General features: G+C 35.3%; 4 protein-coding genes across 4 annotated transcripts; all 4 read left to right on the forward strand.

The window, feature by feature from the left end:
* The first annotated feature begins 711 nt into the window (after positions 1–711).
* LOC124634034 lies at positions 712–2,100 on the forward strand. Its single transcript, XM_047169436.1, has 3 exons — positions 712–772; positions 1,218–1,355; positions 1,734–2,100. Exons 1-3 carry the CDS (start codon positions 712–714, stop codon positions 1,862–1,864), a joined length of 330 nt encoding a protein of 109 aa, XP_047025392.1. The 3' UTR covers positions 1,865–2,100.
* A 1,888-nt stretch (positions 2,101–3,988) lies between these two features.
* On the forward strand, positions 3,989–6,373 carry LOC124634955. Its single transcript, XM_047170659.1, has 3 exons — positions 3,989–4,080; positions 5,538–5,669; positions 6,191–6,373. Exons 1-3 carry the CDS (start codon positions 4,023–4,025, stop codon positions 6,325–6,327), a joined length of 327 nt encoding a protein of 108 aa, XP_047026615.1. The 5' UTR covers positions 3,989–4,022; the 3' UTR covers positions 6,328–6,373.
* A 2,068-nt stretch (positions 6,374–8,441) lies between these two features.
* Positions 8,442–9,535, forward strand: LOC124631457. Its single transcript, XM_047165859.1, has 3 exons — positions 8,442–8,542; positions 8,776–8,925; positions 9,306–9,535. Exons 1-3 carry the CDS (start codon positions 8,482–8,484, stop codon positions 9,458–9,460), a joined length of 366 nt encoding a protein of 121 aa, XP_047021815.1. The 5' UTR covers positions 8,442–8,481; the 3' UTR covers positions 9,461–9,535.
* A 4,678-nt stretch (positions 9,536–14,213) lies between these two features.
* On the forward strand, positions 14,214–17,085 carry LOC124631703. Its single transcript, XM_047166256.1, has 3 exons — positions 14,214–14,301; positions 14,993–15,142; positions 16,780–17,085. Exons 1-3 carry the CDS (start codon positions 14,241–14,243, stop codon positions 16,896–16,898), a joined length of 330 nt encoding a protein of 109 aa, XP_047022212.1. The 5' UTR covers positions 14,214–14,240; the 3' UTR covers positions 16,899–17,085.
* The last annotated feature ends 264 nt before the right edge of the window (positions 17,086–17,349 follow it).

Below are 17,349 nucleotides of genomic sequence, written 5' to 3' on the forward strand. Positions count from 1 at the left end.
TTTTTTAACGTCCCGGAGATTTTTAGGATAAACAATCTAAACGTGTTTATTTCTTTATTCATAGTGAAAATTGTTCGTCTGTAAATAATAAAAATTATCATTTCATCAATATTGCAAACTACAAGCGGTGTACCACCCGCTTCCCGTGATAACAGAAAGAGTAGCCTGAATATTATTCTGATGTGTACCTAAGCGGTATAATTGCAAAGTTTCATCAAAATCTGTTCACCCGTTTGAGCGTAAAGAAAGCAACAAATGTAGACTTTCGTCTTAATAATATAAGTGTGGTAAGAGACAGTTACAGAGAGAACGTCGAAACAATGGAAGTATTTATATATTTAAATGAATCCTTACATCCCATGGTCACGCCATTACGATTGAGCGGCTGAAACTGAAAACTAGAGAGAGGTAACTTGTAGTATTTGTCACCATCTAGCTCGAGAAACAGTTATCCCGAGACGCGGTTGAAACTGCGGGCGGATCTAGTAAATAATGAACTTTCAAGGATGAAAAAGCTTTTTTCCCAAATAACTGTAGACAACTGATTAGTATAGAATTTCCTTCTAAAATGGGTTTTTACTTTTCAAAATTCCGTGAGGAAGTGTGCCCAAAAAACATCGGTAGTTAACATTTGAAAATGTTTAAAAACAGGTCTTGATATTGTCAAACAGCTTCCAAAATCCATGTTGTAGTGTTAGTGGTGTTTGCAAGATGGCCCGAGTCACTGTGTTACTGACAATATTGTGCTTTGTCTGCGATTTTGCAATTTCAGGTAACTTAAAATATACTTATTTATCCCTAGTACGCTTGTTAAAAGTAAAACATTTAAGGGTCTGATTATTTTTCAGTATTTTAACACCGTATGTGTATTACTGTGGTTTGTACCTATATTTTAACAAAAATAACTTGTTTGTAGTCTAGATTTTTAGTTTCTTTATGTGAATAGTTCTAAAGTGGAACATGGATCAGTTGTGTTTTTAATCCCTCTGTCCTATTCATTCAAAACGTTACATCGTTTTTTTTTATGATGCTTGTTTGATAATATATAAACTGCTGCATGTTTTTTTCTATAAGATAAAAAATAATAACTTTTAACCGACTCATAGTACAGTATAACCTTTGCTCCTTTAGATACTGATGTCCATGAGATATCCTACGTTTTTATCATCATTTCATATAAAAATACAAAGTTTCAAAATTGTCTTCTTTCGTTCCAGCCCCTCGTAGAACTAAAGTGACGATACTTCGGGATAGTAATGTTGGTTACGATTTCGACGCTGGTGACAACAGAAATAAGGCTTCAGGCACCTACCAGGGGTCCAAAGATGTGGAGATTGACTTGCCTGAAGAAGCTGGTAAGAAGGTTCCTTTGTATATTTTATCACAAACTTTCACCTGCAGTTTCACGCGCCTGTCGAGGAACTTCTTTTCGGATGTATAAGCTTAGTAATAATATAGCCAAGTTTCATTAATTGCGTGAAAGAGAAACATCGACCAAATATCCAAACATCCCGTACGTCCGTATACTTTTCACGTTAATAAATAGTAAATAGAGTCGCTTCATAATAAATACGAATATTAGGAAAGAAAGAACAAATGGCAGAGCTAAGTAAAAGGTAATAAATTAATTACTCAAAGGTAAAGATCGAGCCTAGGTAAGTTGGGTGTTTGCCGAACCATCGAGGTAGGTCTCTTCGGAATACTTAAGTAAATGCTTTTTTTTTGTTTTTCAGCCATTAAAGCTCCTGAAATTATATTGCTAGAGAACGTGAACACTGGTGCAGGCATCGCTTTAGGAGGAAAGGTCGACGTGGAAGCTGTCAAGAGTCATTTCTTCAAATTCAAAAATAAGTTTTTTCCTTGAAAATAAGAACAAAGACAACCAAACAATTGTAGGTGTTAATGTAATAAGATGACATTTAAAAATATTATATTTACCTACCTGATAAAAATGATATGGTCACTTTAAAAATGTTATGTTTATCCTATAAAAGTGATATGGTCAATTAAACAATCAATGTTTTCATACATCACCTGGTTATATAAATTCGTCGATAAACAATTGCCTACTGTTTAAACAAAATAAATATACTTACCCTATGCCATCTGTTTTATTATTATTTAATTGTTTTTATTTAGATAATTTTATTCTTGTATCATTTTCCTGTTAAGTAATTACAATGGATAATTGAGCATTTTGTGCTCTTATTTTTGTTCAAATTAAAGACTTTCGATATTAAAGAATTAGATTAGATAATAAAGAATGGCCTAGTGCCACCACGAAAAGAAACACTAGGTAAAGCTTCAGTTCGATTCCAGGTCATGCAAGCACTAATGCAACCTTTCTTAGTTTCTATGTACTTTCTAAGTATATCTTGGACAGCAATGTCTGATTAAACGTGAAGGAAAACATCTTGAGGAAACCTGGATTTCTGAAATCACCAACAGCAAGCATGGTGATTGAGTTCTTTTCCATGAGACCCACCCTTTGGAACCAGCTTTTGACCTTTCCGTAAGAACCTGTTGACTTCGAAGGTCACATCTGAATCTCAAATGAAAACCTTTGGCATTGACTTTGACAGCAAGGCTAAGTGTCATCCATACGGACAAGGGATCCAGTTAAGGGATAAGGCGATTATCACACTGCCCCGCATGATGCAGCGTAGTGCGTGGATGCGTTTTTTTCCGTTGTATGGAAATATCTCCGTTTGTATGGAAAACACGCATAGTCCAACACACTGAAAATGCATCCACGTGCGTTCATGCGGATCACGCACATACATGCGGAGAAACACGCACCCCCGCGCGTAGGTGCGGGGCGAGACGCAAGGTATGGCACACTGAATCCCGCAATGCCGCGCGTGATTTTGAATGGGCGTGACGTGTATATTTGAAAATGGAACTCGCTGTGCATGAATTTACAAAACGCACCTACGCGCGTGAGTGCGTGAAAAACCCGCACGATGATGCAGATCTGCACTCCCGCAGGAACGCGCGTAGGTGCGTCGACACGCAAGATGCAGCGTGATGCGGGGCAGTGTGAAGATCACCTAAGACGTAGCCGTGGTCAGCAGGCATTTAGTTAGGTCTTACCTGTTATTTGTATATCTCCGGTATTCCTAACAGGTAACCAGAAGCCAAGAAGTATAACAGTTAAGGGGAATGATAACTTATGCCCGGGTAATGAGTGGAAGTAAGATAGGCCGTCCTTCACTGTAAAATACTGTTAATCGGCATTCGTTTAAAAAGACTCAGTTAGATGATTTACTGATAAAAAGATTTCTAGGCTTGCTAACATTCTTCTCACTAACACCATAAGTGGTTTTGGGGACCAAACAGGAGGATGAGATACGAAGATGAATTACATCAATTACATCTAAACATACGTTTTTTTTATATTTTCTTACGGCACTAAGTAAGGACCTATCTGACTTCTAGTACCAATAAGATCCACTGTTAACAAAACAGCTGAAAAATGGCTGAGCCGATTTCGACGAACCTAAAAGAACCAGGGCGGGCAAAAAAGCATTCAACTTAAAACTATATCTAAATCGATTTACCCCTAAAAGACCTATGATGCGACTGACAGAACTTATAACATACTAGCAGTTTTCCCGCGTTTCCACCCGTTTCCCGTGAGAACTACTGCCCATACCGGGATACTATATAGCGTATGTTACTCACAGATAGCGTAGCTTGCTTATGTTTTCCTTTTTAATATGTACTACACCTAAGCAAATTGTAAGATATGATATACAGTTTATTTTGGATAAAGTATAGTAAAGATAAGAAACCGAGAAAACTGGAAGAAGATTGGGTAAACCCGGGGGGGATCCCTGGCAAAAAAAGTAAATACAAAAAGAATAAATATTAATTTGATTTTGATATTTACGTTTTACCTCAGAAACAAGGAAAAGCGACTTAATAATAAAGCGGCTCAATTAACATAATTCAAACGAGAACGAATTTTGTCGACCAGGTATTTTAGAAAAGCTGCCATTTTGGTCAGTCGTTATACCAACATGTCGGCTTACACTGTGTTTGTGGCTTTGTTGATCACCTGCGTCTGCGCATTCCCAGGTAAATACATTATTTATTTTAAGTAAATGGTTATAAAATAGATAAAAAATGTGTTAAACAGGAAAGTTTAGCATTTTGAAGTAATTTTGATTGTATCTTGATTATTAGAAATGTATTGTTGTGTGTCATCATCTTCCGATTACAACTATGTTTTTGTCGGCTTTGATTAAGACCTGTAATATACATAAATATTTATTCCATGATCAGTATTACCGACATAGCTATGTTATATAAACTATATGGTGTTGATAAACCTGTTTTTTCATTTGCATGCATCTGCATCTTATGATTGAGATTAAATTGTACTATTCGTGTAGACATCTTTTGTTTTCATTTTTGTTATGCTCATATGAATGGAAAGGTGTTATAATCTTTAAAACACAATGATCAAAACTTAAACTGAAGTATAACAAAATATCCGTAACTAGCCTTTTTCCCGCAGTTTTACCCGCGTCCCGTGGTAACTAAGTATAACTGCCCGTACCGGGATAAAATATAGCCTATGTTACTCACGGAAAAGAATTAAAAAAAACGGTCCAGTAGTTTTTGAGCCTATTCATTACAACCAAACAAACAAACAAAGTTTTCCTCTTTATAATCTTAGTATAGATGTGTTTTCCCTTATGTATGTCTGTCTGGATGGTTGGAAGAACAAGAATTTAAACTACAGAATCCCAATTGTATTTAATAGCGGCGCATGTCTTCTCTTTCCCAAGGTATTTATCTTAAATCTTAGATCATCAACTACATATACGTCTCAATTCTCACGGTGAATTGCTCCATTTAATTACAAGCATTTTCAGTAGTCAAATCGCTGATTTCATCAATGGTCGGCACGTATACGGCTGGTTATTTTTTTTGGTCATCGTTTTAGCGAAAAGCTGTATATGGGTCTTATTAAGAATCAGTGACATATCTTACAATTATTTTCCTTTTGCACAAAAAGATTGCTTACCCAAAACAACAATTTTGCAATCATGAAGTTATTTATTTTTGCATCTTTCCTGTTTTTAAAGATTTACACACATGTATGACATATTGTAAGTATGAGCGCTCTGTACTGATAAATTGATGGGTTAACGTTTTTGATGAAGCGCTCATCATTTAAGATTACTGTTTTAGAATTTTATCAAGATGCAAGTTCGAATACCTTCTGATGATTTTTTCCGTCGGTCCATAGTAAATTCGGACTACCAATACCAGCTGTCATTGGTACTAAATTTTACCAAATGTTTGGTAACAAATACACAAAAAGCATTAGAACAAAGCATTTCAGTGGAGCAATAAGATTATTATGGTAATGAAATTGTACTGCCTACCTGGGTTGAAGATATCAGATAGGTCATGTAAGACACTGGTACCCAGGTGCATTCGATTAGACTGGAATTAGTGGAAGTTCACCAATATTTGGTGCTGGGCAAAAAATATGAATCTTAACTCAAGGGTTTTATTTTCAGTGCCTGACGAAAAAGCGAAGGTATCTGTGATCAGAGACAGCACTATTGGCTTCGCGCTGGGGGCTGGCGGCAGCAAGACAGCCGGCATACAAATCGGCAATGGCAACATCAAAGTGCAAATCAAGGATGTAGGTAAGATTAACATCATTGTTTACTAGCTGTCGTCTAGTACTTGGCTATCTGTCTTCCAGTATCACGAAGGAACTATTCCCCAAGAGCGCATGAATGTATAAAATATGTGTATATAATGCTGTCACGTTGATCATGTTTGTGTGATCTGATGCAATGAATGAGTAACAAATATCCACACATTCAACCATCTGTATGTAGCTGTATAATATACATAGTTTGATAATATGGTTATTAAAGAAACTTAACTATGTATATCAGACACTTATTTCCGTTAGTTCTGTGACGTTTGGAGTAAGTTAGGTCAGCGGTTGTTTAATTGCCAAAGAGCGTCGTCACATAAAAACATCGAATAAGTAATTTCAATTCTTACTGTTAATCCATATTTTCAGTAACTAAACATACACCTGATACACCATATTGTAACTATATTGTGTCATGTATATAGATTAGTTAGCTTTAACATGATAATTCTGTCTTTTAAATAATTTCATCAAATAACCAGTTATTTTGTCCACTTCCAGCCCGCAAGCGGCCGGACTTCAGTTTCCTAGAAAACGTGAACTCAGGAATAGCGTTTGGCTTCGACCAGAGCATCAGCATTGGCGTTCTAAAGGACAACTTGTTCAATGGCAAAAACCCCATCTTTGGGAGAAAATAAAATACAATTCGCAAGTACATGCTGCGTCATTTTTTTTGTCGCATTAAATAATAGTTGCAACCAATAGTTAGAGTTGTTAGTCTTAAAATGATATTCATAAGCTTCGGAATATTTAACGTGATCTCACTTCATTCTTAGTTCCAAATTGAAAAAGATCAAGAGTGATAGATATGTATTCCACATGAATAAAAATAAAAGAAAAATGCATTTTCCTTTGGAAGTCGTAGGCTTTAAGCCAACTGGGCATAGAAATTAGTTGAGAGTAGAGATGACTTTAGTCTTAATTTTTTTACTCGGAAATATGTAAATAATTGTACTGAAGATACCGTGATTAATCAATTTTTAACGTTTATTGCTAAATGTTTTGAACCCTTAGAGGTAATTGACCGCTAGAGCCTTGACCCTCATGCCTTAAAGGGCCTGCACCATCTATAGTCCGGTTAGTAGAGCAATACTTAATTAAGACTATAAATAGGTCACAGGATCGTAATAATATTTTTATTTACCATTTAGGAAATTACGGCTGAGCGTCCAAAGGAAATTTCTCAACCTAACTATTAACTATTTACGGCCAGTTTCTTCATCAAAAGTAAAAGTTAAAGTAATGTCTAAAGTAAAAGTAACAGTCAAATTCGTTTTTTCAAGGCTAAAGTGACAGCAAAACTAATAGAAAAATTGAATTTGACCGTTACTTTTACTTTAGACATTACTATGACTTTTACTTTGGCTTTAACTTTTGATGAAGAAACTGGCTGTTAGTCATTTGTGACCTAGCTCATATTTTACCCTTCCTCTTTAAGGGATATTGCAGCTTTCTTAAGGTAAAATATTCAGGTTTATTTATGAAATTGTATGTTACTTAAAATGCATTTCATTTTATTTGAAATGAATTGGAAATTATACATTAATTAATGAAGAATTAATAATTTCTTTTTTCTGTACGGTTTCACCCGCGTCCCAATGGGAACTACTGCGAGTACCGGGATAAAATATAGCCTATGTTACTCGGAAAGAGTGTAGCAAGAGTTAAAAATTTTTCAAACAAAAAGATGCAAAAACTCCGGTATGGAACACACTAGGTACTTTGGTAATTTTTATTTCATTAAATATAAATAAACTACGGTCTTTCCGAAATGCAAAAGATACCAGCAGAAGACAATTATATTGATAAGAAGATGGCCATAAGTATGTAAACAATGTACGCACTATAAAAAAGTCATGTCTGTAGGAACGATAAAATTAAGTATACCTATAGCAACAAAATGAGTACTTCAGATAAGTTAACATTACATTATTATAAATACTAATTATAATGTGATATAAACTTAAGTTTGTTACGTTTGTAAGTATAATTTTGAATAGGTACATACTTGTTTTGGTCAGGTACTTAATAAATATATTACTAACAGATCAATGTTCAATCCTTCTCCGTGTGAGAGAAGGCCTGTGCCTAGCAGTGGGACGATAAAAAGGCTGTAACAAATAGATATATGTATATACCACAAATAACATTTTACCTCTAATTAAATCCAGGAGAACCTTTTCTTATTATAATCCTGGGAGACCTAAACCATGTTACTGAATTGGAAGTCATTTATAACCAATATTAAATCCATATAAAATTGTACCTAAATCAGTCCAAGTCCAGACATGAGACAGTGGACGCATGAGATACAAACAAGCTCTCATTTGGTTCTTGGCTGAAATAAAATATCTATGAGTCCTTTAAACTTTTACCGTCTTACCACAAAAACTTTTAAACGTCAGTTTAAGCCTTGTCTAAAAAAATGTCAAATTATGACGTTGACATATGGTTCATTTTGCAGCCACAATTTTTTTAGACTAGTGTAAAACAGGCGTTTAAGTTTTTGTAGTAAGGCCATTATATTTCAAGTTAGTGGAACCGAATGATGAAATTGTTACACAGGCAATGTATTAATAAATTATTTATTTTATTTATTTATTTATTTATTTAACACTTTTGTACACATAGAACACAAACAATTATTGTGTAAAACGAATACATCAAAAACTTCGGGATACCCTATTATCATGAAAATAAGTGCAGCCAAATGATAAAGCTTTATTGGCAGTATTTAAACGTTCGTCGTTGTGTATCGTGAACCAGTTGTGTAATATCACCAGAGAAGCAAGATGGCGCGTCTTTCTGTCACTTTGGCTCTGTTGTTCCTCGCCTGCGCGTGCGCTAGTCCAGGTATTTATGTATATGTTTATATACTTGTTTATTTACCTTGATAAAGGAATTATATATGAGTTATTTGTTGTGTTAGACCATTGCCAACAAGATTTTTATTTAGAATGGTAGTTTTTTTTTATTAGAAGAAATAACTTTAATCAATGACTTTTCAATGATAATTTACGAGATTTAAGTTACGCGTTTTTATCAAAACTTTATCTTTGTTCTAAAATCCCCTTTTTTAATTCCAGTGCCTGGCAAGATAATTTTAGCGAAGAACAGTTCAATTGGCTCTGGTTTTGGATTTGGTGTCTTGGGTGGTCGTGCGCAATTGGACAGTGATATGGCTGCGAAGGCTGGAGTACCTCTTGAAGCTGAAGCACCCATTCCTGGAGAAGCAGGTAAGCATCATCTTCTTCCTATGATTTAGACCGAACGAACTAATGAGCAGAGAATTCTTTTCGTATTTTTCTCAAGGGAAAAAAAATCTCGTCTGTTCACATTAGGATATGTTAGGGCTACTATGCCAAAACACTAACTTAAAACAACTCAAGAAACCAATATACTAGTATTATCAAGCTAATGAGTTAAATAAATAAACTACTGGACAGATTCGAAAAAAACATTTAAGTGTTAGATATAGCCCATTTATCGAGGAAAGATGACCTCTTAACCGACCTCTTAGTTCCAGTTTGGTGGAAGCTATCAGATATAAGGGAACCAGACTTTGAAGATTCTCTCCAGTTCAAATAAATAATAACATTGTAATGTCTACTTCCAGGTGACACAGATATAGCGCTGGTAGAGAACGTGAACACTGGATCTGCCTTTTCTGCGGCTGGTGGAAGCGCCACCGGAGTCTCCAAGAACAACCAGGACGCCCCTCAAAAACCCTTCCCCATTAATAATAATATGTTTGCACCTTTTGGTCATTAAGTGATAACATTTTGATCTATGTAGACTGAATTCAACTGTCTTTCAGTATTTTTTTTAATGAATAAATATCGGAATTTATGTTGTGTTTTGTTTATCTAAATATCTTATACCGGGTAGTCGCAGTAGCAGAAATTCTTGGGTAGTCATCATGTCAACCGAAAGACATTCACGTCTGGATAAAGGCCTTACTCTTACTCTAAGTAGTACAGTGACCCTAATTAAAGGTATATCACAAGCAAATAATTAATTATTGGAGTCAGTATATTGAGTAAGTACAGCTGATCTATTATAATATAGAAAGAGTTTAATACTGGTCTAATAAGAGGCTATTTTGCAACTCAGGCGAAGCAGCTGGCAAAGAACTAGTATTGGAAGTACAAAAAGTCTTGAGCAAGGAGGTAAATGACCGCGCAGGCCTTGAATCTGAACTTATAGGTTATCTAGTAGGGACAAACCTTCATCAATAATCCAGTATAAGATGTAGCACTCACAGTGCCGGTGTGTTAGGTTATCAAGATAATAAATAAACCACAATGTTTAGCCAATGCAATGATACTTTTTCTACTACGAGTAATGCGATGCAGCTATATAATAAAGCAGAAGAGTTTGTTCGTTCGAACACGATAATCTCAGGAACTACTGGTCCGATTTGAAAAATTCTTTCGGTGGCTTGCAGAAGTTATCCGGGTACTTGCAGAAGTTCCACGGGATGCGGGTGATATCGCTGGCAGAAGTTAGTGTATTATATTATGTGCTTAACTTCTGCAGCGAAAGATACCCATAAATACAATTTAACCTTTTGTTTAAACCTTGGATCAGATATTGAAAAAATTATATCGTTGGAGATTCAAATATACAAATAAGTAACTTACAAACTCTGGCTGATCTTTGATTGGTACAACACACAAAGGCAGTAGTACCTTTACAAAATCGATGGGAATGTTTCTTACTAAGATAGTTAAGACCTAGAAAAGGCACGTTTCTCTTCGACGTGTCAGCCGAAAGACGTCCACTGCTGGACAAAGTTGACGAAAACATGTCCAGTCATGCAAGTCTTAAGTAAGTTTAATAAGTCATATAGTTTCACTAAGTGGACATGAATGACAATCTTAGCGTGTCCAGATGACGAAATGATACTTAAGTGGAAGTAATTTTAAGTTTCAACAACTGAAAACAGGTGTGTCCATTTGACGAATAACCTCTTCTAATATCTTCTAATCAATATTTTCAATATCAAATAATCTCTCTTCTACTTTAGAGGAAAATCTTTCATCTTTTAAAATACAAAAATACCTAGTTTTGATTGAGATTACAGCTCAAGTTTATACTTAAGTAGGTGACGATTATTGTTATCAATTTCATAACATTGCGTAGGCAGAAATAAAAAAATATTTACATATATTGTGTAATATGGCATACCTATAATATACACATAGAGATATTGATGGGTAATCATGAAATATCGGTAGGTACTGCAACTGAAAATTACACACATGGCCAAATATTTTTTTAGCGGGAGCCATATTAGTTCCTTCGTCTACATTAATATTCACTTATACAAAATGTTGGATATGTGTATTCTTAACATCCAAAGTAATAACTTCAAAGTAGCTGTATTTATTGTTTTTTTTTTTATATATTTGAAGTAAAAAGATTTCATATGTTATGAGAGTTATTTTGTTACCTATTTTGTTTTTGTTTGTAAGGTATCGACAAAAGTAAAGTTGAACAGTAGTTTCCTTAAAACAATTCTGTGTACAACAATTTTCACGAAATTCAAAGAAAACCGTTTTTTCCTTGTTTTAGAAAAAAGGTATTTTATGTTGTCGGTGAACTTGAGACTTAGACAGTTCTACCATTTTATAATCTAATGTTATTAGCTATTTAGGTGGCATTGATTGATTTTGCCACATAATTTATAAGGAAGGATAATGATTTACATGTTTTGAATTCCTTGATATTTCCTTTAGCCCACCCACACACTGCTGACTAAACAATCGGCCCACAGTTGGCCAGATTTTTTACGAAAATCGAGTTTTCAATCATTTACCTGATACCGATCAAATACCTTTGTTACGTGCGTACTCCCATCATCCTCCGAGCCTTTTTCTCAACTACGTTGGGGTTGGCTTCCAGTCTAACCGGATTCAGCTGAGTACCAGTGCTTTACAAGAAGCGACTGCCTATCTTACCTCCTCAACCCAGTTACCCGGGCAACCCAATACCCCTTGGTTACTCTGGTGTCAGACTTACTGGCTTCTGACTACCCGTAACGACTGCCAAGGATGTTCATTGACAGCCGGGACCTACAGTTTAACTGGCCATCCGAAACACAGTCCCCCCCAATCATCTTAATTCTTACATTATAAAGGCCGATCAAACTGTCGGCCGCCTAAAAAGTCTGCAGTTTGCGGGAGATTTTATAATTACTGCGTACATGTAGAATACCTAACAATTACATGTGTCGTTTAACATTCTTACGACTAAACAGGTTTGGATATACATATTACGTAAGGTAAATACGCAAGTACTGTTATAAACAAATGAATAAATTAATATAAATAAAAACTATACATACATAGCTGCTGGATTTTCCAAAGTGAAGAAGATATAAAAGAATACAATTTGTTGATTACCTACAATGACCAGGTCACAAGTAATCAGAGTAATAAAAGTAATGTATGTTACGATAAATTAAGACCTGTCAACTCAAAATTGTAGGTATGTATCTCTACGTCAATTTAAGAAACTCGTATGTTTCGAAAAAGTATTTCAAGAAGTTCCATTTGGAAACTAGATAAGAACCTCAGGAGATTCAAGGAAACCAAAAAGCTTGACTGAACTGAAAACCTATTTCTAGCCGATGATAAATATGAAACGGCTTATGTTTAACTGATCACCAGATATAGTAACAAATAGCAGACAAAAATAGTAAATGATCACCAAAATGAAACTCGCATTTTAATGTAAAACTATAACCAAAGTTTTAACACTTTGCTATCCTATTTAAGTGAAATTACTCCAAAATAAATCATGCGTAAGCCAAAAATAGTAAATGATCACCAAAATTAGACCACCATTTTAAAGTAAGATTATAACCAAAGTTTTTAAATTCTGCTATCCTATTTAAGCAAAATGAGTCCAAATAAATCATTGTTATCCCAAAAGTAGTAAATGATCACCAAAAGTAGTAAATGATCATCAAAATTATACCAGCTTTTCAATATAAAATGATAATCAAAGTTTTTACATCTTGCTATCCTGTTTAAGTAAACTGACTCCAAAAAAATAAGTTCGGCCTGATACAATAAATGTAATAACATTATGGGGACCCTTTTCCTGCACTAGGGTGGAAAATTGTCTATTGCATGCCTCTAAACAGTGCGATAAGAGTGTGTTTTCGAGGGAGTGTATTGAGAAACACATTCTTCTTCTTCTTTCTCCTGCCCTGTTCCCAATTTTACTTGGGGTCGGCGCAATCTGTCATTTTCTTCCATTTTCCCCTGTCACTCGTCATACTGACACTCACGCATGCATTGCAAGCCGGACACATAACTTAATATGGCATCATAATACTTTATTTGGTAATAAGCCTACATTTTATGGCAATCACAGTGACTTATTTAGGCAAAAATAATACATTAATTTGGTCGTCAAGAGTTGGTGATCATTTACTAAATTTGGCGGTCGAATACAATTTAAAGTGAAGTCGTGACTAAAATAGCTGGTACTATTACATTTTTAGACTTTATTTTTCTGGTGTTCAGTAGATATTTCTGGTTACAAAACTAAGGGTATCAAAGCATTTTATGATGGTCATTATATTTGTTCCCATATGAAACCTATGTTTAGCCACCGGTTTTCAGTTGCACCTCCTTCAGGCCGCTATGATGAAGGCTAAACCCAGTTGCAATCGAAGATTGGATACTATCTTCAACTTAGAATGATATGACATTGTGTCATTGTGAATTTGTTAAGGAATAAATAACAATTTTCTTAATTCGGAAAAAATGATCTGCTAAGTTATTGCACCCTTATGTCCAAAGAGATGTGTGGGCACCTTAGGTATAGGTATTTTTAGCTCACCAACGGGTATTTTTAACAAAAAAAATATTGCAGGCCCTAAGTCATCACTCCGGCATTATTAATAAAGGTTCGATGAATCACAATTCATAATTTTAATGATTTTTTGAAATTATTGGGATATAAAATATTAATGACTTACTATTTCCGTGGTTTCACCCGCGGCCTGGAAGAAGTTCTTCTTGTAACCGGATAAAATATAGCCTGTGTCACCCGGAGATAGTATAGCTTCTCAGCATTGAAATAATTTTTTCAATGGTTCAGTACTTTATCCAAACCTTTGTTTCAAAAAATGTTTCCTCCTTACTATCAACATTATTATACCTCTATAAAAGAAGAAAGTTGTGTTAGTTACACTACTTATAACACAAGAATGGCTGAACCGTTTAAACTGAAAATTAGTGAGGTAGCTTAGCAGTACATAGGAATATAGTTTTTATTACCATCTGGCTACGGGAAACAATAATCTCGGGAAGCCGGTGAAGCTAGAACTAGTACAGATTAAGTCAGTATAAAGTATTATATTAAAGTCTAGATATTTATAGAACTACTATCAAAAGCTTCGGGATGTTCGTTTATCATGACAAAATAATAACAAGAAAGTGCAGCGGAATGATAAAGCTGTGGCATTGGCAGTATTTAAACGTTCGTCGTTGTGTATCGTGAACCAGTTGTGCAATATCACCAGAGAAGCAAGATGGCGCGTCTTTCTGTCACTTTGGCTCTGTTGTTCCTCGCCTGCGTGTGCGCAAGTCCAGGTATTTAATGTGTTTCTTTTTAATATTCATAGTAAACCCAATTAGATTACAAATTATACGCATAAAGTTCTTCTAAAAATCTGTGAGCCCATAAAATTGGCTTGAGTGTTAAATTGTTTTTTTTTTTTACTAAGTGCAATAATTGGCATTGAAAGCGGTTTAATTTGTAATTACTGAAAGTTCATAACATATTGTTTTTTACGCAGATATTTGTTATTTTTTACGTTTTTACCGTGGCAGTAGTATCTGAATTGCTTATCTTTTTAATTTTTAATTTATTCCACACCACAATAATAATGTGGTATGGTTTTTTACCCTCGTGCCTAAAATAAAGTATATCTGTAGCACTGTTCCAAAGTAATGGGCCGTTGGACGATAGAGGTTTTTTTTTTAATTTTAGACTATCTATTCCCTGCGTTTTTAGCCGCGTCGTTCCACTGTGAGAACTACTTACCACACACAGATCAAAAGTGGCCAATGTCCCTCCTCAGCCTGATACCAAAATCAAAAGTCAAAAATAAATGACTTTTGATTTTGTTTATCTGACTATTTCCATTGACAGAGTTTCTTTAGCTTTCCTATTATCATAATATAAAGACAGTGTTGGTTTATTTCCAAAAAAAAACTTGTACCTACCTATCTTATAAATATTACTTCTATCTAACATTGTATTTCCTTCTAAAAATTCCAGCCAGGAAGAAGCTTACGTTAATGAAAGACACAAACATTGGGAACGCGTTCGCAATCGGTGGCGGCCGGTCCGGCGGCATCGTGGAGGGCAACCGAGTGGTGGGGGCGCGAGAGAACCCTACCACCAAACCACCGGAAAATAACGAAGAAGGTAAATAGGTAAATTAAATAAACCACCAAGTACTTAATAAACCACCTGTAGTTTAATAAACCACCAAGTACTTAATAAGCCACCTGTAGTTTAATAATCCACCAAGTACTTAATAAACCACCTGTAGTTATTAAACCACCAAGTACTTAATAAACCACCTGTAGTTTAATAAACCACCAAGTACTTAATAAGCCACCTGTAGTTTAATAAACCACCAAGTACTTAATAAGCCACCTGTAGTTTAATAAACCACCAAAATCGTATTTCAATAACAGCATGAATGCCAGTTTCTTGAAGTTTCATGTTCAATTTTCAAAGTTAAGAGTTTTTAAGAAAAATTTAAGTTCGTTTGTGTTGTCGGTGAATGGGTCTTAGCGGTCCCACTGAGGCAGAGACGAGCGGAGCGGAGCGGAGACGTGTTGGGATCGACCAATCACATGACATGAAATCAACATCCCCACACGTCTCCTCTCAGCTCCTTGTCTCCGCCTCAGTGGAACCGCAGCCTAATAATAATAATAAAGCCTTTTATTTCCCAAACAATAAAAATAAGTATTACATTAATTTACATAATAAAAACATTGATTTTAAAGATAAAAATTTAATAAAATGGATTTCTTCTATATTAATTTAATTGGGTACCCATTTAAGGGCGAAGGCCTCCTCCATCTTATGTCATTCATCTCTGTCTTCTATTCTAGTCCAGGTAGGGCCGGCCACTGCCACAATATAATCGCACCATCGACGTCTAGGTCTGCCGCAGCCTAATAATTATTTGAAAATATTCTGCCTAGCCGGTTTCTAAGTCTGGTCGAGTACAGGACAGTACCATTACTTTACATGGAATGACTGCCCTTGTGACCTGATATTACGACTTCCGGAGATGTTCAAAAGACTATGTACGAAACTTAAGTATGTATGTGTATGCAATGCAAAACATTACTAACTAATCAATCTAATTGAGTAGTTCTCAATTCTTTATTATGATTAGGTACTTAAGTGCTATAAGTAAACTAAAAGACTAATAAGACGACTTAAAATAAATGTGTACAATTAAGATAAAAAATATTAATAAGTCATGGGGTCACGGTTAGTAATAAAAACCAAACGCCTAACGTGATCCACAATTACTGTTTACATGAAGGAACATTGATAATAATATTTTAAGAGCCATTCATAAGTACCATATAAGTACGTCGCACACACATATTTTTGCTGATCTACTTACAAAATGAGTGCATACATTTTTAGAATTTCCGCAAAATTGAAACTTTAGGCACTTTTTTTGTGGGGCTGCGGGTTGTTCGAAAGTGTTACCGCGGCCCTGGTACATAAAATGCCTACGACGGAACACGACGGTTTTTAGTCAGTAAGAGTCTGACACTCCCTCACCGCTGCTAACCCACAGCGGGAGGGGTCATTTGATGATTTTTGACGTCGTTAAAAAAAAGTTACTTTTTGTGCGCAAACACACGCTCCCACAGACTCACTCCATCGCAAACCTACACATTTTTGATCGCAAACAATTTTGGTGGAATCTCTCATTCCATTTTACCCTGCAGCCCATAAATTAAAAAGATTGATGTAAATTGTACCTAATCAATAATTTCTTACACGTTATTTTTTATTCGTTTCAGTGTCTGAAGTGGCGTTAGTGAACAAAGTGAACACCGGTGCGTCTTGGGCCATGTTCGGAAGTGTCACAGCGTCCGTCGTCAGGAACAGTACATTCGCTGACAGAATACCTTTCACGTAAGGAGAAAGAAAGTATTCTACGACATTCTGCCGAACTATACATAAGTAACTCAAGAAAAAAAGTTACAGCGTACGGAATTAACGATTCTTCAAACAGTTGCATTTATTAATTTTAATGCTTAGATATTAAGAACAACCTATATATTTAATGTAAAATTAAAGAAAAAATAAACCATATTTATTAAATACATTTTTTGTGCTAATTCATTTTCCTATGACAATGCATGAGAGAATTCTCAATAGTCACCGGATAACTACAGTATCCAAACGACTCTCGTGACTGTCCAAAAAAACCATTAAGTTATTATCTACAGTCTTTCACACTAATTACAGAGGGCGTCGCAATACACAAACTATAGTTCGCACGCATTCCGCTAGATGGCGTTGTCTCTAGATGCATTTTTAGGCTCCAATTCGTCACTCATGGTATCTAGAAAATGCTTAGCTATTGC

The sequence above is a fragment of the Helicoverpa zea genome, chromosome 1 (genome assembly GCF_022581195.2).
Source record: "Helicoverpa zea isolate HzStark_Cry1AcR chromosome 1, ilHelZeax1.1, whole genome shotgun sequence".
NCBI lineage: Eukaryota > Metazoa > Arthropoda > Insecta > Lepidoptera > Noctuidae > Helicoverpa > Helicoverpa zea.